The sequence below is a fragment of the Symphodus melops genome (genome assembly GCF_947650265.1).
Source record: "Symphodus melops genome assembly, chromosome: 4".
Classification (NCBI taxonomy): Eukaryota; Metazoa; Chordata; class Actinopteri; order Labriformes; family Labridae; genus Symphodus; species Symphodus melops.
Window position 1 is genome coordinate 16,385,352 of NC_136694.1, and position 24,561 is coordinate 16,409,912.

At 38.2% G+C, this 24,561-nt stretch overlaps 1 protein-coding gene across 3 annotated transcripts; it reads right to left on the reverse strand.

Annotated features, from left to right (window-relative positions):
* Nucleotides 1-4,077: 4,077 nt before the first annotated feature.
* On the reverse strand, nucleotides 4,078-13,828 carry LOC306823188 (G-protein coupled receptor 61-like). Of its 3 annotated transcripts, none has more exons than XM_079342602.1 (3): nucleotides 13,539-13,828; nucleotides 10,660-12,122; nucleotides 4,078-4,703 (listed from the first exon to the last, which is right to left on the reverse strand). In XM_079342602.1, the coding sequence occupies exons 2-3, from the start codon at nucleotides 11,906-11,908 to the stop codon at nucleotides 4,537-4,539; spliced, it is 1,416 nt and encodes a 471-aa protein (XP_079198728.1). In that variant the 5' UTR covers nucleotides 11,909-12,122; nucleotides 13,539-13,828; the 3' UTR covers nucleotides 4,078-4,536. The 3 variants fall into 3 exon arrangements, with proteins under 3 accessions (XP_079198728.1, XP_079198730.1, XP_079198729.1); XM_079342604.1 differs by lacking the exon at nucleotides 4,078-4,703 and adding an exon at nucleotides 4,768-4,878; XM_079342603.1 differs by lacking the exon at nucleotides 4,078-4,703 and having other exon boundaries at nucleotides 10,226-12,122.
* Between the last annotated feature and the right edge of the window lie 10,733 nt (nucleotides 13,829-24,561).

A 24,561-nucleotide genomic window follows, 5' to 3' on the forward strand; every position in this document is an offset into this window, starting at 1 on the left:
AATACTGGACCTGATCATGAAAACGATTACAACCATGCTGGAAATACAAGCGATAGGTGAAAAGTTGATAAAGTATTTAAAAAACAAACTGGGTCTGAGACTAAATCAAAAACATTCAAAACTATTAAACTGATTGCTTTAACACTAACTAAATCCCTAAGGGTTTTTTTAAAATATAGGATCAGTGTGAAATCAAGCTTGAAAAAGAAAAACCTCCATTGACGAAGCTGCTCAAACTATTTCCTGAATGTTAAAAAGCTCTGCGCAAACGTTGTTTGCTTGAATAAGCTTTGCACAGATGACACTCCGATGGACAAATGATAGAAGTGGAAGAGGTCAAATTCACTTTCCCTTGAGTTCAAATAAATTGTTGTTGTGCAAAATGGCTTTGGTTTTTATTTGCTGAAGTTCTCAATCTCTCAATCATTCTTTATTTGGATTGTGTCAATTTATAACAATTATCATCTTAAAACAGATCAGAACAGATCAGATTACAAAAAGAGCTGGTCTAGGCCGTACTCTTTATAGTTCTGTGTGGGTCTGCAGTTTGGTGAGGGGAAAAACTATGTTCTTCCCACCACCAGTGCTGTCATTATAAGAAGTTAGTGACCCAGAGGAACAACTGGCCATGGCGTGGACTCAACTTTTTTATGCACAATGCACAATGTAGGCAACGCTAGCCATCTTCACAAGCAGAAGAACAGTTAATCTTGCACTGGGGAAGAGGTCTTTAAATTAAGTCTTTTGAGTGCAAACATTATTTTCAAAACAGGTTTACACCTGAAGATACAATGCACAATGCAATACCTCTTTAAAAGACGATGCCTTGTTCACTTCGGCATATGAATCAAAACTGGGTAAAAAGCTAATTTCAAAATTATATAAGGGAATGGAAGACCTAAAGGGAAATGACACGGAGTATATAAAAAAGAGGTGGGAGAATGAGGCAAATATTACTATATTGGTGGAAGAATGGGAGGAGATACATGAACAGCAGTGGAAAACAACTTGCTCCTTAACATGGAGAGAACACGGGTGGAAGAACATGATAAGATTCTTTAAAACACCAGCACAGACAAAGTATCATGACACAAAGTGTTGGAGACTATGTGGTGCTGACAAAGCCGACCACTTCCACGTGTTCTGGGGATGCCCCACTATTGGCTGTTACTGGCAGGAGATTAAAAAGTGTATGGATAAAATACTGAAGGTAGACCTTCCACTTACATTTGAGGTACTATACCTGGGAAAACTGGACATCAATTTTATAAGATTTGGGGACAAACACATTTATAGAATAATGCTGATTGCTAGCAAGAAAGCGATTACCAGAAGATGGACGAAGATAGAGGCACCTAGGGTGGAGGATTGGATTGAGGTAATACACGACATATATGTGATGGAAAAGCTAACTTTGGAGAGGGATAGATTTAAAAGAATTTGGGAAAACTGGATTGAGTTCATAAAACCAATTAGATCTGACTTTGTTTGAGATGTGCATTGTGAAGAGGAGGGAAAGAAAAAAAAAACCCAGTTCATAGCTACAGAAGTTGGAATTTTAGTTTTTTGTTTCTTTCTTTTCTTTTGTTTTAGTTCTCATTTCTTTTTATTTTGCTATATTCGCTACACTGGTAACATAACAAAACTCTGTTAGATTGAACCATTTAAAATGAAGGATAAAATGCAAATACCCACTATGTCCTGGGCATAATTTCATTTGTTTACATGGAAAAGTACAGACACTCTCTAAGGGGATTTAAAGTAAAAGGCTGAAGACATTTTTATTTCCTTTTTTCTTGTATTATTCATGTATCTTTTGATTGTCATGTTTAATTCTAACTTAAAGATACCTCATTTGCATTTGGAAATATAAAGAACTCAAACATTATGTACCAGCTGTATGTAGAATGTAAGCTATAATGTTCAATAAAAAGAAAATTAAAAAAAAAAAAAAAAAAAAAGACGATGCCTTATGTTGTGCTGACTGTAATCCCTCTTAAGTGAATTTCGGTAGTATAGCTATCTGAATTGACTTCAGTTTTTGAAAACTGTCTTACACATTCCTACTTGCAAAATCCTGTGTCAGATAACGTTCAAGCTACTTTGGGTGATTAGAGGCCCTTAAAAAGCAGAAGTCTTCACAACCTCTAAGGCTGAGCTACAAACCCTTCAAGAGAAAGAACATGTTGTATCTTTGAACATAACGACGTAAATGTATTGTTTTGTGTTTACTCTGTGTCACGCACTACTGACTTACCACCTGACATTGTGGAGGACACGTGCTGGGAGCAGAGGACGTTGATATGAGACAGTAAATATCCTGGAAGTAAGACATACAACAAAACGTGTTAACACTTCATTACATGTTGCGTTAAAATGACGCTAGATGAGTCTGCAAGCGAGCTGATAAACTATCAGCCACACCCAGGTAAGGTATCTCAAGTTAGTCGTCGTAAAATAACACTGTAAAGTTTACTAAAACCAAGGTTTTCAAGGACCGTACTTAATGTGATTTTCGTCACCTAAATCGCCCCCCTAACGACTTTAAAAATTCACAATTACGATCATTGGACCGTCTTAGATCGTAGTGATCTTCTGTTCTGATCTTTAGCTATCTATATTAAGATTCTCTTAAAATCACATCTGTTGCTGTTAAAGTTAGTGAGACACCTAAAATTAAGCTAGCAAATAGTTATCGTCTCATTTTCTCGTAGTTTTTTTGTTCAATGTCCTTGTTGTTTCTTCAAACTAAAGACAGAAGGCATTTTACCTGAAGCGGAGCCGTCTGCTGCGTCCAAAGGTCGACATACTGGTGGCTCAATTATTTACATTTTCTTCTTATATTTTATTTTTCTCTCAAAAGACGATTTTTTTTAATGCAGAAATTAAAAAAGACTAATTATACCACTATGTTACTTATGTGCATGCTAAGCAACTAACTAATGGTGCATAGGTGTACCTTAATATAAAGTGTTACCAGGAAAGGATATTGAGATTGTAATTCATACACAACAACTTCCTTACTAACCACTAATAAACAATAATTCTGAAGTTACTGAGGGAAAACTCTGAGTTAATAGCTTACTGGTTGTATAAGAAGGCCATGCAGAATATAGCCTATGACTAGATAAGAACCAATATGTTACTATGCATGCTAATAAGCAACTAATTAATGGTTAATAGGTGTTCCCTAATCTAAAGTGTTACCAATTCTTTTACTATACTGTGTACATTGTAGTAAAAACCAGTAGAAAGTTTTACAATTAATGTTGTTTTTCTTTTAATCAACAATAGTAACATTAGCATCAGACTGTGGAAAAGTAAGCCATGCTCCCCACCTCGTATGGCTCAGTGAAAATGAGAGGCTTTGCTAATTTTGTTCAATAATTCCATATTTTGTTTCTTGGAAAAACATCCGATGAAGTTTTACTTGGAAATGTTAAAAAAACAAAACATTTTTGTTATCCATACTCCCTCAATATGGTCTCACTACTGATGTGTAAATCACAAAACACTATTTTTTTAAGCACTATTAACAATATCATTTTCAGAGATCCAGGAGTTGAATTTCGTCGGCCAGCCAACCCATTTCACCAGGACGAGATTCCTGCGCCCTACTTTTTTCCTTTCCAATATTGTTTCTATTTTAAATTTTTTGTTTTTATCAACAATGATTGGCTGTAACGCTTGTTCATAAAAAAATCCTTTTACTAACTCCCCAGCACAATCTGTAAGTTTATACACCGGTTGATCCTTGACTCTGGTATTGGTTATTGTAAAGAATTCATCTGTGAATGTCTGTTCATATCCTTTCCGGAACACTCCACGGAGTTTGGATATTCTCACTGTATCACCCAAATAAAAGTCCTAAAGTTTATAGTTTCCGGCTTCAATTTGTATAGGTTAATGAATTAATTGTATGCAGTCACCAGGTCCTGTACTACATCAATATATTTACGTGAATTAGCTGCTGGTAAATATCACCACATACATGTCTTAAAGGTTCTGTTAAAACGCTCAACAACACATGCTTTAGTCTCATTCATTGTTGAGAAATTTTTAATTGTATACTGCTGCAATAATTTCTGAAATTGTTTATTATGATACTCTGTGCCTGCACCAGGTACCAGTTTACTAGTTTTCAGAAGATTTTCAATAATGTCCTCTTCCTGGTCAAGATTCTCCAGGATTATTTCAGCCGTTTCCGTCACAGCTAGTCTTGTGTTGGGGATGAAATTTAATGATTAAAAACGTCAAATGGCTGGTATGAATAGATCATTCCACATACGATATCTGATATCTATTGTTGTTTCACCATAGAAATAATCTGGCACATCCTGAAGGCAATCATGTTGCAGCTGGCTTGGATGTAGAATTTGACAGCCATAGCAGAGCTTGCCCCACAAGTCCTGCACAGCTAGATCGTAAAAGTTATAGACCACTGTTTTCACCCCGTCGTAAAGGTCGAATATTGAGCATTGGTTGGCACATTCAGCTTCCTGTAGCCACTCTGTGTGTGCTGCTACTGAGAGGGATTCATAGAAAGGGGTCAGCTGGTGGGAGGAACTGAGAGAGGGGGTCATTTAACACAGGCGTAGGCTGGATCATCCCCTGCTGGAGTGGATTGGGTGAATTCTGAGGAGTCTGGGGCGTCTGGAACATCAGAGGAGAATGAGGATCCGGAAACGATTCCGCACTCCATGCTGTAGAGAACAAGAAGACACATTTATATGATGATATACCAATCACCCCCAATGTTTATGATATAAATCAAAAAACAACCCACTTATTAGTTATCAGAAGTCATTGTGGGTGATCTCTTCTGATAATCTCGTCAATTTCACTGAACAGTCTTTGCATACACCCCCAATCGCACCACTGAATGAAAAAAAAAAAACATTTTAAACCAAGAGTCACGTTCTTGAAGTGTTAAAGGATAAGGATGTAATCTCCATTCTTCATTGCCTCTGGTGGCAACTGCTTTGCCTCGATCATCACAAACATTCAGGAAAATAAACCCGTCTGATCGTCTTGTGTAGCAATCAGCCTCAGCTCTGTAAAGCTCAACTCATCCAATGTGACATACACTGTCTCAGGTATGTCTCACATTGGATGGAGGTCTGGGCACTCAGTAGATCGAAAAACTTTCCAGTCTTTCTCAGACAGAGATGTACAGTTCGGATACTCGTCCGACAAGTCTACGGCATTATAGCCCCCAACCCATACTTTTACATAACCATCCCTATTCAACAGAGTTCGCAAATCCATCCAGTCCGACGTTCGGCGAGGAGATCCAAACTTTCAGAAGTATTCATGATCACAGTCACTTTTAGGTCCTTGTCCAAAAAAAGGAAAACAGGCATAAAAAAAAGAGTGAATGGGTTGAAAACACAGAAAAACTACATGTTTATATTATCTGTAAATTCAAGTACACCCCCCTTGTGAAACTCTCAGCTGTGGCAGGCCTCAAGGGAAAACACCATTAGCAACCCCAATAAAACACCAAAATCAGTTTACAACCCAACTCTGAGATTTTAGATCCGAGTGTAACAAACACAGAGAGCTTGTGACTAAACTTTATACACTAAAGGACCTTCATGAGTCCTGCTTCGTGCTCAGAGCTCACAAAATATCCATTGGTTCTTCAGGGTCAACAACTTTAACATTTGTACGCCTATAGGTATATCCACATCCACTCCATGTATCGATGTTCAGCGATTTCATCTACAGATAACCCGAATTCATCAGGTCACGGATCAAGCGTTTTCACATACATGACAGGTAACTCTGGAAGGTGAAGAATGCTCTGGGTGCACGCATGATCACAAAATGGATCATTAAAACTAAATCTTTTTCCACAAAACTTAAAGGCAACCCCCGTTTTTCATGTTTAGTTCAAATTCCCCTCATTTCCTGCTGGTCAGCATCAGGGGGCATAAACACACACACACACACACACACACACACACACACACACAATTTAAACACTAGACACTCTTGGAAACAGGAAATGTCACAAACCTGGAGGGGAAACAGCCTTAGCCACCCCAATAAAACAATTAGGTCAGGTCATGACCGGTTTAACTCCATTTGATCCATTAAATACCTATCATATGTCATTAATCAAGGTCATTAATCGCTATGCAGGATTGCTGGATGCTGGATTTGATGTGTAACAATGAATAAACATTTTTAATGTAAAAATAGTCAATGTGTGTTTTCTTTTGGTGAAAAATACAATGTTTGAATTAATTTTTCAATGAGTTATTCTTAAGTTTTATCAGAACTTATTCACATAAAGGACGTGGTAAGCTAACATTAACACATGCCTCTTAAATCAAGTCAAAAACTCAAGTCTCAACTCATCAAAGTAGAATCTGAGTCCCCAAAAGCTGAACATGTAAACTATTCTAATATAGGTGTTCTATCCTGTTTGAACATTGCAATTACCATTTGTAATGTGGTTAGCCTTTTGTCATTATGTTAGCATGTAGCTGCAGCATCTATTGGAAGTATCAATCTGTACTTATGTGACTATGTGTATTAGCCTTGGTGTTATGTGTCATGAATTTCTTATGGTGAATAAATCAAAGAACAACTAACTACCTGACTCACTCACCATTAAATAGAATTTGGCTGACTGTCAAACTATGTATATTAAACATATAGGGAGGACTGTTACGATAGGCTTCACTTAAGCATATCAGTTATATTAATTTATAATAATTCATTGCTCCAACCTTGGGCTGTTTTTATCTCTTTGAGTCTTAATGTTTATACTGTACCTATTTAAGAATATTGTTAAAGCCAGAGCCATATGATCATTAGATTATTGTAATAAGATGGGCAAGCTTGTTATCTAGTTAATGTATTGTTTTGTATCATTGTATGAAGGTCTTCTTAACTTTAAAGATAAGATAAGCTGTTAACACAAACTGTAAAGGTTTGTGTGCGCTAATAGTGCAGCAAATATGATTCCTTGTTTCCTTGTATGGATACATGTTGGAAAATTTACTTTAAGCCATCTTGTCTTCCCACATAATTGTAATTACTTCACTTAAGTTTGATATATATATATAAATCCATTACCAGCAGGCTGTTGTGTTTTCCTCCCTCTGCCATAACCTCTTTGTGATAAATTACCGGGTTAACGAGTTTCGGTCCTCTGACCATTGGGTTGTATTTATTTTAACCTAAATGCAACTAAAATATCCCAGAAGTAATATTTTTAGACTATACAAATCTAAGCCTCACTCATAAATTACTTGTTAAAATCCATATCTAGACAAGCTAATGCTACTGAGGATCTGTTTGTATCAAAACATCCTCTGTAATATCAATTAAATATTTAAAAATGAAACCAGATCTCAACAAGACCCTAATTTGTAATTTTAAAATCTGATACAGGTCTCGTTGATGTGTAGCACATGTCCTCCATATTATGTGACCTTCTCTGAAAACTGCTATTCAAATGACTCTCCATTCAGGAGTTGATGGCTTTGGGTATTTTAATAAAGAAAACTAACTGAGAAAAATAAGCAGTAGCATATTTTTAGAAACAAAAGACAAACAGCTGAACATACCACACTAGTGATCGCGTTCGAAGTTCTCCAGACAACTCCCTCTTTTAAAAAAAAAAAAATACATCAGTATACTGTTCATGGCCTTTGTCACTTTGCTTCAAGGAGAGCATCATGATGCATTGCTAACTACAGTTCTTAACTGTTTTAGATCAAAACAGTATTTAGTTTTGAAAATTGGCCGTAGATTAACAGCAATTGCCTACAGTGTATTGTAATGTAAATGTAAGGATACGTGTCTGAGATTCTGAGATTTCTTAACAAAAAATGATTTGTTATCAATTACTTTGAATCAACATAGTAAAAATATTGTCTTTCTCAGTAAGCAAGATCCATCTGTACGTTATCTGTACTGCTTTTCCCTGTTTAGGGTCGCAGCGGGGCTGGAGCTGATCCCAGCTTTCATTGGAAAGGTCAAGATTGTTTGCCAATCAATTTCAGAGTTGAAGAAGGAAAGATTCAAATTACAATTTAAAAACCATATATTACTCTTGATTAATCTCAGATTACAAATAAGCAATCAAATGTTATTCCTAAATAGCAGAAATACTGATTTATAAAACATAAACATTTTTGCTCAGGTTTAGTCTAGAGAGTGTATTTCTAGAGACTGTATTTCAAGAAGTCACAGATAATGGTGTCTGGTTTGGATTCCCAATAGAGCAAGCTCCTCCTCCCGCCCTCTACAACTCTGAGAAATGTCACTAGGTAATAATTGCCATGGGGATGGCAGAGCCTGGTGAAGCTGGGGGCGGTTTGACAGAGGTCCGTCACTGAGGTGTGATGCCTGTTGCACACCACCAGATTCAAAACATCTATCTATCTATCTATCTATCTATCTATCTATCTATCTATCTATCTATCTATCTATCTATCTATCTATCTATCTATCTATCTATCTATCTATCTATCTATCTATCTATCTATCTATCTATCTATCTATCTATCTATCGCTCTCTCTCTGTCCGTCAGTCCGTCCGTCCATCCATCCATCCATCCATCCATCTCTTTTTATTGAAATAAAGGTCAGATCACTGGCTTTTGCCTTTGAAGTTTAAATGTTACCTTCAGGTCAATGTGTTTGAACTGCATCCCTCTTTGCAATGAAATAATACTACAGAAACAGAGCACAGAAATATTGTGTCAAAGAAGCTATAAAGGCCCAAACTCATTTTTAAAGTTATGAAAATGTATCCAAAATGTTTTACAAACATAGAAACTCTTTATTACAACAGCATCTGTCGTTTAGCTTTTAACAATTTATTTTCGCAAACCTATTCGTATCATTAAAGTATAGTGGAAGTCGTTCTTTTGTTTTCATCACAGTATAAGAAACAATCTCTGAACAAGTGTAAATTCTTGCAACGAAGGTCATTCACAGTTTTGGATATATAGATGTGATGAAAAGATAGCTAGCTTAACAAGCTTTTGGCGTGGTCGCTCAAAAACAACCTTTGATTAAAAAAAATGTCTTTAAAACCCTGTTTCCGTTATGTAAGAAAGATTCTGTTATTTCAATCAATCATTTTGATGCATCATAGTTTATCACATCAAACAGTTTGCTATAAAATACTTATTCATCTCATCATCAAACCTAAACTGGAAAATGTAGCAAAAACTGTACCACCCTTTCTAATAAAAACCTCATCTCATAGTTGACTCCAGCTTTAGTCATCTTACAACATTGGAATAGAGTGTGCATGAGTCATATTTGACCAGGAACTGTCCAAGATTGTAACATAATGTTTGTTTCTTTTCCTGCACATGAGGTAATGTATAAAAAGCAGTTAACAGGGTAGTCAAAGTTTTCTTCTTCTTGAATTAAAAAAAAATCACCTCTAGAAAAGAAACAAAGGCAGTGACTGCATGAGTACAAATACTCAAAATAAAATGTAAACAAGTACTTAGACTCACAATTGAAAAGAAAACGTGTGTATTAAGAGAAACACACAACCCTCAACTTATACTGTTTTACTAACATAACACACATAGTACTTTGCAAATGGGAGAAATAGAATCATCTTCAAATGTAATGCAGTGCATCAATTATTTTGTTTTTTAGGTTTAATGTCCAAATACACTTATAAATCCATCACGCGGCAGGAAGCTGTTCATCCCACTGTTGTCCTAAACTTATGTGCCGTAAGATCTGGTTTGCTTTTTGAAACTAACATGCTAAAGATACGTATGGACAAGCACCAAAAAGGAGGGGAAAGAATCAGATGTATCTGTAAACAACTCGTGATTCCATGAAAGTTAGGCCACAACATGTACACGTCCTTATCAGTTATAATTGGCAGATTGGCAAATGGGTTAAGAGTGGCGTAATCCACAATGAAAGCCCCACTGCCAATCAAAAGTGACTGTAGTGCTTTTTCCTCAATGGATCCCCGAAATACTGTTGACACTTTTATTGCTGTCTACCATGTCTTTACTTTTGTTCCAATAATATACAACTTAAATTAATTTAAAGTCACAAATACAGTATCAGTTCACATGTTGGAACGTCTCATCCTCATTTCTGAATAGCTAAGCCATGTTGTCTTATAGTATTCTGCCTTTGGTACAATAAAGAGGAAGTCAATGTATCAGTTAACTTTCTAATATGAGCTCAGAAGGAATACTGTAGCTCTAAGTACTTTCTTTCTTTGTCAAAGAATGACTTTAGCTACTTACATCAGTGTTATTTTACTGTGTCCTTTACTGCACAGATCAGAGCAATCAACTGCATCAAATTGTGTCAACATAACTGTTCAAGGACAAAATCTGGTGAGTTAAAGTGCAATGATTCAAAGGTACAATGTAAACTCATTTACTTGAAGTGGACAGCCATCAGATAGATCATCTTGTTTTCGCTGGAATACATCCTGAAATGTCTGATTATCAAAATCAGGCTTATTATCAGGAAATAAAGGAATTCAAACTTAATTGTCTGTACATATATGGTTGTTTTTCGCCTGTTCATTCTCAATAAACTCTGAAGTCTCCTCTGCAATTTGTCCAGGAATTCGGAAATCAATGGGTATGGGCTGTGCCAGCTCTGGTGGTTGGGGCTGAGCCACAGGACAGCCCGCCTCACCTTTTGGACTGGAGGTGCTGTGAGAGTTTTGAGGATCCAAGTTGCAACCAGTGCCCTGAAGAAACTGTAGGAAGTTTTCTTCTATAGATCCTTCACGACTGGGAAGTCTTTCCTCCATCTCTGCCCCTGCTCGACGAAATAGACAAGGAAGATGCTTGCCCAGCTCTTCCCTTATCTGCCTGTTAAGACAGCCATAAAAGAAAGGATTGGAGGTGAAGCAGAAGTAGCCAATCCATGTGACCACCTCCTCAAGAGATGCCAGTGTAGCTGGAGGGCTGGCAGCCAGTGCTGAATACAGGTGGAAAGTAAAGTAGGGTAGCCAGCAGCAAAGGAATTGCCCACCCACTGCTGCCAGCACTGCTGCAGCTTTTCCCCCCCCAAAGGGTCGCTGAGGGGTCCCTCTACCCGTCCCAGTCCCGGTCCCAGAGCTGGTAACCATTGTGGAACGACTGCTGAGTGATTCCGACCTCTGGCGACGAGGTGTATCCATCCATGTGGGCAGTGGGCCGTGGTGCATGGCCGCAACCCGAGCCACTTTAAACATATTGCAGTACACCACAAGAATAAGCATGAGAGGACAAAGGAAATAGACCAGGGTGAACAGGACCATGAAGGCCATGCGGTTTGATGCTCCCCCTGTCCAATGCAGAGAGCAGCGCCTATGACCCTGAGCAGCTGGAGGTGGGACTGCACCACCACTTATTCCCCCAACCCCACTACCCTCTAAAAGAGGTGTTCTCCCACCTTGCAGGAACCAAGCGAGCAGTGGCAGAGCAGACATGGCCAGAGCTTTTACCCAAATCCCCACTAGTACTGACGCTACAAGTCCAACAGTCATCTTTACTTCGTAGCGCATAGGGTGTATGATGTAGTAGTAACGCTCCACATTGATTACAGAGATAGAGAGGATGGCAGCACTAACCAGGCACACGCTGAGAAAGAGGTAACTCCGACACAGGGCTTCCCCAAAGAAGGCTCGACTCGAGAGCATGCCAAGGGGCATCAGCACCAGGGCCGCCAGCAGGTCCACCACACACAGGTGGAAGACAAAGGCAAACTTGTGGAGCTGTGGGGCTTTGGCAATCACCGCCATGACAGCCACGTTACCCAACACAGCCAGCAGATCCATGAGCAACATGGCCAGTAGGGCTAGGGTCTGAGACAGAGCCGAGCCCTCAGGCAGAGAGGAGGCAGACATGTTGGACATGAGCTGTGGAGGTTGGTGGGAGGTGTTCCACATCGGCTCCATTGAAGGATGGGATGAGGCAGGAAGGCAGGATCAGTCACAGGCCCATCACCCATCCTTCAAAGCCAGGAAGTACGGCCAGAAAACAGCGACTTTAAATCAGGACAGAAGCTGCTTGGTATTTTGGAGGATGATGATGAGAACATCAGTGGGTTCAGAATTTAAAATTCTTGTCCATTTAGAAAGACTTCTTGTCTGCTATCAGTCACAGCCCACCCTAAGAAAAAGAGAGAAGGACAGAAAATAAATGTTCAAATTGTGTGCACCTGAGTTTGCATGTGGCTCCTTACTCAGATTTCTTGGATATAATCTAAGCTTTCCTCTAAGTGGCACGTGCAATCTGCTTGTTTAATTTTTTCACCTGCTACCTATTGAGATTAATTCAATCGGATGAAGTTTTATCAAATCCTTCTTAGCTTGTCAAATCCCTGTTAAGGCAGTTTTACTGATAGGGTAATCCGAAGCTAGCCTTTAAAGCAATTTAATCAATTTCAAAATGAACTATTCAAGTCGGGGACACATGGAACCTTTTTAGCCACATGCTAAAACTAAGGAGCAAAAATGAGTTAAACAATCACAAATCATCAGGAGAAAAGAGTTGAAGAATCTGGTCACTTTGGATGTGTCATGGTTCCCAAAGCATGTCTGATCATACTGATCCTCTAAAACTTCGTCGTACTGATATTATTATTGCAGTGAAAAGAGTCAGTTAATCCAGATTCCAGATTAATCCAGTCTTCTCCCTCCTTGGTGGGCCACAGGTGATAAACTGCTCAACCACGCATCCTGCCAATACATGAACACCTGCTAATTACCCAAAACCAATCCTGCCCAAGAGTAGGTGTTAGCCCTTTTTCATTTCAATTTATAACTGCTGTGCAAGCCCTGATCGTGTTCTACTTTTGTAAATCATATTTGTAAGATTGGTGACAGGCCTTGCCAGTATGTAAACCAAGTAGGTGGAAGATTCACTATATTGTCAGTTACTGCTTATGATCATACTCTACAGGGAGGAAGTCCTAACTTCTTAGCATGAGGAATTTTTGTGCTTATAATGGAAACCTGACAGTATTCATACGCTGCAGAGGCTGTCTGCATATTAGCTGTGCCTGATGTTTACAGACAACAAACAGACATGGGTGGCTGCTGCTATATTTGTGTCAGATCAAGGAAATCCAGTTTCTTACGCTATGAATGCTCTCTGCCACTGAGAAATGAAAAGCTTAGGATGTTCCTTCTCCTGTCTGCAGTGATTATAGTGCAAATCAGGGTGAACACAAATGTCTCTAATCTCCCTCATCAGCTATGAGTGATCACCCTCAGTGTGCCACATCTCTAAATCACACATAGGGGTGCTCCCAATTGAGCTTAACCCTCCTGACTGGTTTAGTCATGTTTAACTGCCTACTCGTTTATATATTCATCATTAATGCATTGCACCCGCTGTAAAAAGAAAGCCCCCACATTCTATAGATTACATTACATTATCTATCTATTACAGTTACATTAGAATTATTGTGGCACTCAGCAGTATATATTAAGCAGATTAGAGGAAGAGGGTAAAAACAAGGAAGGAAATTGTTTAGGAAATCAGTAAGCGTGAGGGAATGAGCAGAGAGGCAGCAATATGTACCTGGAACTGAGTATTTCCTGATGCAGCTGCCTGCTGTTTTGGTCTCCACGGATAAAACCTGGTGTAGCTCCCGCTGCTGAGGCACTCAGTGGACATCATTCACTGTACCTTGTGAACGCTGTTGAAGTACTTCCTTCTATACAAGTCTGTTTCTCTTCCCATGCCTTGGGCTTCGTCATGCATCTTCCTCCCTGGGTGAGTTCAGCTGTGGCGGTGGGGAATGTCTTTTGAAATGATGCTGATGTAAATGCTTGCAAAGATACAGCTCACTCTCTGCTTTCCCTCTCCACTCACACAGTGACTGCAGCGATGGAGCAGGAGGCTGTAAGAAACAGGACTGGAGCTGCTGTATGCACAGGGTCCTAGTGCCCCCACTGTAATGCCAAAATGTTTGCCCTTCTTTTAGTGATTAGTGAGCAGTGAGATTATTTTGGTAAGCCCAAGACTTTAAAAAAACAACATCAAATGAGTGTGGTTATGGTAGTCGGGTAGTCTTGAGATTCAAATCTGTTCTCCATCACTGTCTGATTTGGACCTGCAACCAAACTGGACAGACACAGACTGCAACGGACAATCAGGACTGCAGAAAAGATCATCGGTGTCTTCGACCTTCCCCTCATCCAGGACTTATACCGGTCAAGGGTCAGGAAACGGGGAAGTTGCATCACTTCAAGCTCCTCCCCCCGACAGGCGTTACAGATCACTTTAAGCCAAAACAACCTGTCATAAGAACAGTTTCTTCCCCCAGGCTGTCACTCTGATGAACACTAAACAGTCACAGAGTGTCAGACCTGCTGCTGTGAAATAACCCTGGAACTACTCTGTCACTGAGAATGTACAAATATTATTTAATTTCAATGACCATCTACACACACTCTACTATATAAATACTGCAAAAGATAACTACCTCATGTCTACTTCATCCTTTTGCACTACTCACCACTGCACTATTATCTTATTTAGTATTGTACATATTAGTCTTTAACTACCGGTTTATATTTTTAGTTGATTGTTAATGTTGTTGTTGTTTACATTGTACAGAGAGAGCACCGACGTTAAATTCCATGTGTGTTAAACATACCTGGCCAATAAAACTCATTCTGATTATTGTAATAATCCAGCACAGCTAACTCCATCTAAATGCTCCAACTGGGAAGCCCAATGAAGTGCTATGTTTGCTCAACATGGTTCCAGCATCAAATTCATGTGACTTCTATGCGATGCTACATCGTCTAATAACTTTGTGGTGTGGAATAAAGCGTAGTACAGTCTGCAAAAAATGCAAAAACAACCTTGCTTGTTTCACAGAAAAGGCTTAGTTGCTGAAAGATATTGCTGCAAAGTGACCTTGTATGTTCTCATAAACAGGAATGGGCTCAATACATGAGACCTCAACTTCATATCTAATACATCATCCCTTGCTGTTTTTACAGTTGATTAGTTTTTGTCTATCAGCAAACAGTCAGGTTGTAATTTAATGGCTTAAAGCGTCCTCAAGTGCAAGATTTACTGAGGCATTGAGCCATTGATTAGGCCAGGCCTCAGCCTCCACAATCCCAGCTCCTCAAACTGGGGCTCCTGTTGCCACGGTGATCTTTCCCATATACACTTCATCTCAGAGGACAATGAAATCTGGGCCATAATGGCTAAGGCTACTGTGCTGAAGAAGCAAGCATGAATCTGCTAGATGCTGGGTGTTTTTCATTTGCATTTCTAAGGTTGCCTGTAATCATACTCATAACATTTGCATTTCATGGGTCACATCTTTCACCTCGTGGACTATTAAAACGCTTGTTTTAATTAGCGGAACCTCATGTTCACAGATTTATTCATCTGTTTCACTAAAAGCCTTATTATAATAATGCCACATGTCATTGCCAGGTCTGAGTGAAACATTTGAGTTGGATGTTAACAGACTAGTGCACCTTTTGTATCAAGAACAACAGACTTGTATGTATTTTTTATGTATACTAAACATTCAAGCATTACTTTACTTTTAATTCAACGGTATATGTATGTTATATGTCACAAGAGCTGCAGTGATTATTTGATGTCTATTGAAAAAAAAAATATGATTCTGCATTTACAGTACTTGACTATGTAACTCATCTTTCAGACTAAAATGCCAAAATGCATTTGGTTCTATTTTCTCAAATACTGATATGTTCTGCCCATCACATGTACTGTAATGTGACAGTAACACAAACTTTGAAACCTCCAGACTGGGGAATATGAGATGAACATTGAACTTTGACTGATTGTCAAAATGAAATGTATACATTTATCAGTTATGAAAATAACACATTGAAAAAGTTGCAGCTCTTTAACAACTTACCACGTGTCTTTAAAACCTGGGCCTGATTGTTTTAAAGGTTTAATCCAGTCAAGATTGATTTGGAAATCCACATTTTGTTGCTATCCAGGATGAGGTTATCTGCCTTATCCCTGGTTTTCAAAAAATAACTGGATTGGATATCTTGAAATAGATTTAAAGTTATTACTAATTTTGGATAGTGTTCCCATATGTACTACATACTTTGTCTATGGAGTCACAATATTCAAATGATCCACTGTTGCTTTAAATTTAGAATTTTATGATTATCATAAAAAGTTGTTCTGTGAAAATATTTATGGAAACGTATCCTGCAGTTTCACAGCCCAAATTTCAACTTTATCAACAATGTCAAAGTACTGATAAAGCATTCATGTGCAAAGTTTTTTTTTTTTTTTTTTTTTTACAAAATGTTCATGTTTACTAGCCTGGATCCAGCCTTCTGCCTAAATTAAAACAAACTTCAATTTTTTTGACTAAAGTTTTATCAATCCTTCTGAATGTTTTTCCTCCCCGCAAATTGTAGACTTTATCAGACACCTTTATCAGACACCTGATCATATGCCATCTCATAATCTGTTCTTCCACTTTGATTTGAACATTTGATTCAATCCAATAGTTTTTATGTAATCAGAAATAAATAAAAAACATGTTCCTTTATTATTCTGTTCCATTATAATTTATTGATTACATGTTAACATATTTTTTTTTGTCTTCTTCTGTCAATATGTCAAACCTGAACATGCCTGTACAAATGAAAACATTGCAGCTGGGTGGAGAGATTTAATAGATGGTGATTACTCCAGTTGTCATCTTGAGAATGTATCATGTCTGCTAACATAAAACAGAGAATAGTATACACATGCCTGTGTGACACATAATGAAACAATTTAAATATGTGGGCTACTGTTTGATTGTGGTGTGGTTTTGTGCATTAAGTTTGTGTAGATATGGCTGCTACTGCTTTTAATATTCAGTTGTGTACACCTGAGTGTGTGTGTGTGTGTGTGTGTGTGTGTGTGTGTGTGTGTGTGTGTGTGTGTGTGTGTGTGTAAAAGAGTGTGTATATCAGGTGTGGACACATGACAAAAATAGCAGAGTCTTGCTCGGCCGGCAGCACCAATCGCTGCCAACACAAATACAATGGTTTCTATGGCAACCTTGGAAATAGACTCCACATTCGCACTCAGAAATAGCAAAAGGACGCTGCACTAACCCCGGAGAGCCCCCACTGCCAATAATAACTATACAGACAAGTCCACACAGAAATCTTCCACAGTCAGAAATAAAATCATGCCATGACATTTGACCAAAAATATAATAAATGCAACCATCACACACAATCAACACACATCTAAAATGCATGTTAAGCATCAAAGCATATGAAACCATTTGCCCTTTTATTGTTTAATTAACATTTTTTAATAAACCTGACATGATTCAGGCAGAGCTACCTCACAAGGTCTAACATACCAGCAACATATTGTCAGATACCTTGTTAACGTGTGGGACCTTGTGAATGTGTTAGATGTGATGGAGTGATTTTACTGCAGATGGAGAGTAAAGTGAATGTTGCCGTGGAGACACTTGGGGAGGAAGGTTCATATCGCAGCAGACAGTCAAAGGAGAGAACTGACAAGAGCTATACTCTTCGGTTGTGTATCCAAGGCACAGCAGTCCGTTTTTTTTTGGATATCCTTCTTATGCTCTGCCACACAATTCACTGTTCTTCCTGGGATTCATGGAGTGTTTGGCAGGAATTGAACACAATATTGCATAATATTCTTTCAGATTGTGTCAGAATAATGATTTTCCCATGACAGGGATTAGGTTTTTTTTTGTTTGTTTGTTTTTTATCACAGTGCATCATAAGAGCTTTGAAATAACAGTAAAAGATTTCTCCTAAAAGCTGTGATACAAGTAGATGATGTGTGTGCTTTTGGTACGATGGTGATAATGTGTTTTCTTTATTTAAAACACATACAAACACCCTCTTGGAGTTCATAAAGTTTGTCACCATCAAGCTAAGCTTAACAAACCAAAACTCATTTGAAGACCCAATTCACATGGTTTATTAATTTGTTTTTCTGTCTATAACACTTCCATAAGAAACTTTTTTTATTTTATTTTATTTTTTTATTTTTTTTACCAGAAATGTTCTTGTGAAGATCTTAGGACTGAAACAAACAAACAAACAAACAAAAGGGTAATGTGTGATATTTATTTGTTTGGTGTTTTTTTTAGTTGAAGACAATAGTCTGATGCGTAAAACTCTTTTCAAGGGCTCAATTTTCCCAAATTATTTTTGACATTTCTCATCCTTATTTCTCAAGCTTTGGTGGCATCGGTTCTTTTCGAGTCCATGTTTAAAACCAGCATTTTTCCCACCTGTGTTTTTATTCTGAAAGGTTTCTGTGATTCTTAGAGGCCCTGAATGTGCTGCTTATGCCAGATGGTGGCAGTGTGTCCACTTGTGCATGCTGTCCAGTAACAGAGACAGTCATCTTTCTCAGAGCTGTTTTTGGACTGTAGTCATGGAATTGGCTAAATCTTATACAATTTAGCAGCTCTGTTGAGGCGCATGTGCTGCACATAATGAGGAACATACAAACAAACAAAAACATCTGATAATGTGGGAGATAGAAGTATAACACAAATGAAAATGTCTGAGAAAAGATTCCTCTGCCATGTAAACATGGGAAACTGTGTATGTCAAGTCTGTCTTTGGCTTCAAGGTAATTTTATATTCCTGTGGGATAAATTAAATTAAAATATCTTTTATTACGTTCCCATTATTTGTATATGTTAATTAGAACTTCTGTAACAAAGAATCAGATATAAAAGTATATCAGTAAAACTATACAAACCATGGCATCTCTTTGTCATTAAAGATTAAGAAAATCATTTGAAAAGAAAGCTATTCTATTGACAGGACATTGCTGTTACTATATAGACCTAAAGTCATAGATTTTACATCCTATAGTCCCAGCTGAGAGCAGCGAGCAGCTCGCCCTCTTAACACTGAGGCAGATCCCATTTAGCTGATGGATATCAGCCTAACATGCTGCCACTATACCTCATTAATTATTCACAAGGGAACAGTAAATATCCTGTCAGAGGGATGTCCATCCACCAGGCTGCTGCCTAAATCAACACAAACACCATGTGATACCTTCAAATCGAACACAGATCAGGTTAAATCAGCTCTGTCAACAGACTGTTGTGACAGTAAGAGGGGAGTTTGAGACAATAAAGAAGATGAATATGAAATGTACACTCATGAGAAAAATGTGACTAAAAGAATTTAGAAGAGGTTGCATCGTTTTGTTGAAGATCTGAATCTTGTGGGGTTTAAAAGGCACAGTAGAAGCATCAGCACATTTTACTACATGAACTGAAGTCAAATATTTACTTTAGAGGGACTATTTTTAGCCTCTGATTAATAGTGTGATCCTCTTGTGGGATTTGTGGACAACAGCGAAGCTCTAAACACCAAAGAGAAATTAGATATACATCAGAGATCTATGTAAAAAAAATTGATTATCTACTTTGACTTAAATCTTTTGATAGAATGTTTGTCGGTCGAGTCTGGCGCAAAGCATATATATTGATTTTAACTTGTAAAAAGAAAAGTCATCAGGCCACATGTCCTGCATCAGGGCCACAATGCTTAGTTTGATGAGCAGAAGCATTACATGCTTGTTTTTGTGTGGTGAGTGTGTGTGAGTTTCTTGCACGTGTATCTCTGTGTCCACACACTAAAAACACCACTAATGATAGATAATTACAGCTGCTCCATGAGATCCATGTCGCATTATTACACAGCAGTGCTAGCAGCTGCAGTGTGCCTCAGTCGCAGTTACTCAGCTCCATATCAGGATGAATACTGTCATCATAAACTGAAAACCAATTCTCTCCACATTGAGTCAGTTTTAACTTTCTAAAAAAACCAAAATAGTTTTAGTTCAGACAATGCCTCAGTGTTGTTCTCTTAAACAGTATGAATACAAGGCTGATGAACACATCAGAGAGATGTCTCAAACGACAGATTCAGAAACAGCATAATTCACAAAGACACAAAAGTTAAGTCCAGTTCCAGTTTGGTAAACAGGCTTGTTTGGAGATGCTCTAGTTTTCTGATCATTCAAAACCACACTTAACACATCAACACTGTTCACACCACATTAACACACCAACAGTAGAGTTTGCTACTTAAAGTGCCCAACCTTACAATATCATTACTTCATTCACACACAACATATAGTAGCAGGAGCAATTTGGAATTCCTTGACTTGCCAAAGGGCTGGGGATCGCACTCCACTCCTTCAGGTTGACGGCAAACTCTATCACTGAGTTCATTTCATTAGGATTTCAGAGAGCTTGTTGTGATCATTTACACATGCAATCATTTCATCCCTAAAAGTAGTATTCATTTTCCATTGTATTTAAATGTAGCCTATGCTGCAGCTACAAACTCCACACTCTACAAAGATCCAGTACCGTCATTACGCCTACGAATCTCTGCTGCTGGATCACTACAAATGTGTTGTTGCTAACTCTGAATATCTCTTCACACCTACAGTACGTAACGCTCTCTCACCCACAGACACCTCATTGTGGTGTAAACCATGCAGCGCACCTAATCAATAACATCTCAATATACATTGCCTGAAGAATGAATTGTACAACAAAAACTTGTTTGAGGGATCCCTGATAACCAAAAAAAAATCAATAAACATTAATGTTCTTGATTGATGTGTCACATTTACTTGTTAGCATTTTACATTTTAGCAGTACTTCAAGTACTGATATAAAAACCTAAAGAACCTCCCCTAAGGTATTTCAATTTCACACAACCTTCCACTTCTAATTCATATATATACAGAGAAATATTGAACATCTAACTTAAATCTAAGCAACCTGTCATTTTAAAATCAGGTACATGCAAATTGTATGAGCAGTTTAACAAACTAAAACTTAAAATTAAACTAACAACAGATTACTATCAAGAACCACACTGTCAACAAGATGCAATTTGATAATTATATTATGAATAGTTGGATGATGATTCTGTATGACGTTATGTTAAATGTCTTGCTGTCATCAATTTACAGATGCTTTCTTAGGGGATCCACCATGCTTTACATTGAACAAGGAACACACCAGGCAGGTCCGAGATACTGTTGTGGAGAAGTTTAAAGCTGGATTTGGATACAAAAAGATTTCCCAAGCTTTAAACATCCCAAGGAGCACTGTGCAAGCGATAATATTGAAATGGAAGGAGTATCACACCACTGCAAATCTACAAAGACCCGGCCGTCCCTCTAAACTTTCAGCTCATACAAGGAGAAAACTGATCAGAGATGCTGCCAAGAGGCCCATGATCACTCTGGATGAACTGCAGAAATGTACAGCTGCGGTGGGAGACTCTGTCCACAGGACAACAATCAGTTGTATACTGCACAACTCTGGCCTTTATGGAAGAGTGGCAAGAAGAAAGCCATTTCTTAAAGATATCCATAAAAAGTGTTGTTTAAAGTTTGCCACAAGCCACCTGGGACACACACCAAACATGTGGAAGAAGGTGCTCTGGTCAGACGAAACCTAAATTGAACTTTTTGGCAACAATGCAAAACGTTATGTTTGGCTTAAACGCAACACAGCTCATCACCATGAACACACCATCCCCACTGTCAAACATGGTGGTGGCAGCATCATGGTTTGGGCCTGCTTTTCTTCAGCAGGGTCAGGGAAGCTGGTTAAAATTGATGGGAAGATGGATGGAGCCAAATACAGGACCATTCTGGAAGAAAACCTGATGGAGTCTGCAAAAGACCTGAGACTGGGATGGAGATTTGTCTTCCAACAAGACAATGATCCAAAACATAAAGCAAACTCTACAATGGAGTGGTTCACAAATAAACATATCCAGGTGTTAGAATGGCCAAGTCAAAGTCCAGACCTGAATCCTATCGAGAATCTGTGTAAACAACTGAAAACTGCTGTTCACAAACGCTGTCCATCCAACGTCACTGAGCTCGAGCTGTTTTGCAAGGAGGAATGGGCAAATATTCCAGTCTCTCAATGTGCAAAACTGATAGAGACATACCCCAAGCGACTTACAGCAGTAATCGCAGCAAAAGGTGGTGCTACAAAGTATTAACTTAAGGGGGCTGAATAATTTTGCACGCCCAATTTTTCAGTTTTTTATTTGTTAATACAGTTTGAAATATCCAATAAATTTCTTTTCACTTCATGATTGTGTCCCACTTGTTGTTGATTCTTCACAAAATATCTTTATGTTTGATGCCTGAAATGTGGCAAAAGGTCGAAAAGTTCAAGGGGGCTGAATACTTTCGCAAGGCACTGTATATATATATATATATATATACACTTGCCCTGCCTTGCTGAAACAACACTGGCAGGAGCCACTCTGCATAATGAGAGCTTAAAGTAGGCTACACTGTGTAACTAAATCTTCTAAATATTTAAAGAAGAAAAACATTGAATGGAGCTCTTGAGCTTCAAATGGAGAAGTTAAACACTGAGGTGTTGCTACTTTTTTTGAAGGTACCAAACTGTTCAAACATTTCCTGATAGCAGCTTTTTATTCAAAACATCAATGTGACAGTAAGTGAATGAGCAGTTTTATCAGCCCATCAGCATGTCTTTATTGTTTGTTGTATCTTTATTTAAAGACTGTGGCATGCAACCTTTAAATAATGTGTATAAATATTCAAACTATGTAGACATGTCACCACATTTTGGCATTGGAAGTGTTACCCTTCGATATTTTAAGTGTCATTACAAGTGACATGAACATGAAAACAGTTTTATGAGAACAGCAAAAGACAATCTTCTGTCATCCTGAACACCTTTCAGCTACCTATTAAAGACTCTTATAGCTTGAATGAATCTCTTTCAACACATATCTGTATGCAGTGCAGTGCTTCAATTGTTGCTGGTCGGACAGTAAACAAAGGCGACACAAGGTGAAGAATTAGCTGGTCTGAAGTTCTTTATCCTAATGCTAATGCTAGCTACACCTGAAGTCCTGGAAACATGCCTATGGGGACAAGATGATATGGCATTATCAGGTAATATCTTATGGGTTACAAGGTTTGGATAATGCATCACTGTTCTAAAAGTGTTAGAACACTCTAAAAGTGTTTTAAAACCAAGGCCGTGAATATTTTTCACAGTTTGAAGATTTTAATTCAAAACTTACAGGTCAAGATTGTATTGCCTGACAACCCTTTACACCCAGCTAGCTCTAAATCTTCTCTTATGTGGTTGTTCCTCATGCCTTTGACACAGTTACTGATTTTTTTAAAATAAATTCTTGTTTATTTGTCTGTACATAAAAACTGTTGTTTTTTTTTCATTCCTCATATTCATTATCTCATCTTCTAAATGTTTCCTTCGACCTTTACATGTCGATCACTTTATACGACACAGTGTTCCCTTTCTCCACTATCACCTCTTCCCCTTGTCTCCCATGGTAACCAGCCCCTTGGCCCAGGTCATCTTCCTGTGAGGGTTTTCTCTGTGAGGTGACCTTGTGCTCAAATGCATTTAATGATCAGCTCTCTCTGAGCTGAATGTTTAGTATCTGTCATCCTGTCGTCTGAATCATTGCCCATTTGACCTTCTCCATCTTCAGACTGCCGGACAGAAAGCTAAAATTAATACATTTTCTATAAGTTTTCCATTTACTATTAATGGTAAAAAATAATGTTTTCGAAAAAGCAAGATTAAGGCGTAATATCCACTGGTATGTCGAGCGCCGTATTATGCTCTGTTCTTTTTTTTATTACCTGATTTGAGCTGCTGTCTATAAGGGTTTTGAATCAACATACCGTTTTAAAGCAGATCAAAGAAACATTTTAAAACCATCAAATGACAATGTGAAATCATTGTCAAAAGATTTGCTCAAAGAAACGAGACTTCCCAGATTTGGTTACAATAAATACTAGCCTAAATGTATTTTTAACCTCTCTCATTACGTACACTTACTGTTCAGCACTTAACCTATACGATAACAGTTCATGCTTAAAAGAAGAACTTGGTTGAGCATTTACCAGCTGAGGAGACAGATATTGTTTTTGTAAACCAGTACAGTTTCTACTGCCCCCATGAGGCCAACCCAACCTTAATTTATTTTTTTCCAGCTTACAGTACAAGCTGTGTATTTGCAAATAATTAGATAGCAAAATCTACCCTTGCAGGCTTAACTAGCAACATTTTTTTTATAAAGAACAAAGACAACTCTGACCTAAATTACCATAAATAACCTTAAATAAATGCAGCAAATGACAGTGCTTCATGTTTAATTTGTACAAGTTTAATGTGTTAAATGTGTCAATCAAAGGACAGGAGTCTAAGCTGTTAACGGTTAATGCCAACCACACACTGTTCACGCTGCTCTGAACTCTCTGCATATTGATTACTCACACACTGCTGCATGCACATCACGTCCTGCACTTTAAGACTGCTGCAGCTGCAGTTTCACACACACACTCACACACACACACACACACACACACACACACACACACACACACACACACACACAAGAGTGACCTGTCCTTCACCAAAGAATATGACGTAAGTGAGGCAAGGGCTATTTCATCATTAACCACATCAGCATACTGATCATCACACTTTTACATCCCCCCAGGTGCCAAGCAA

Excerpts from the sequence above, each read along its gene's own strand:
- LOC306823188 (XM_079342602.1), bottom strand. The coding sequence starts at position 11,908 with ATGGAGCCGATGTGGAACACCTCCCACCAACCTCCACAGCTCATGTCC. Across the intron at positions 4,704-10,659 it reads CAGCACCTCCAGTCCAAAAG|CATGGAGTGCGGAATCGTTT; the intron begins GTGAGGCGGGCT and ends TGTTCTCTACAG.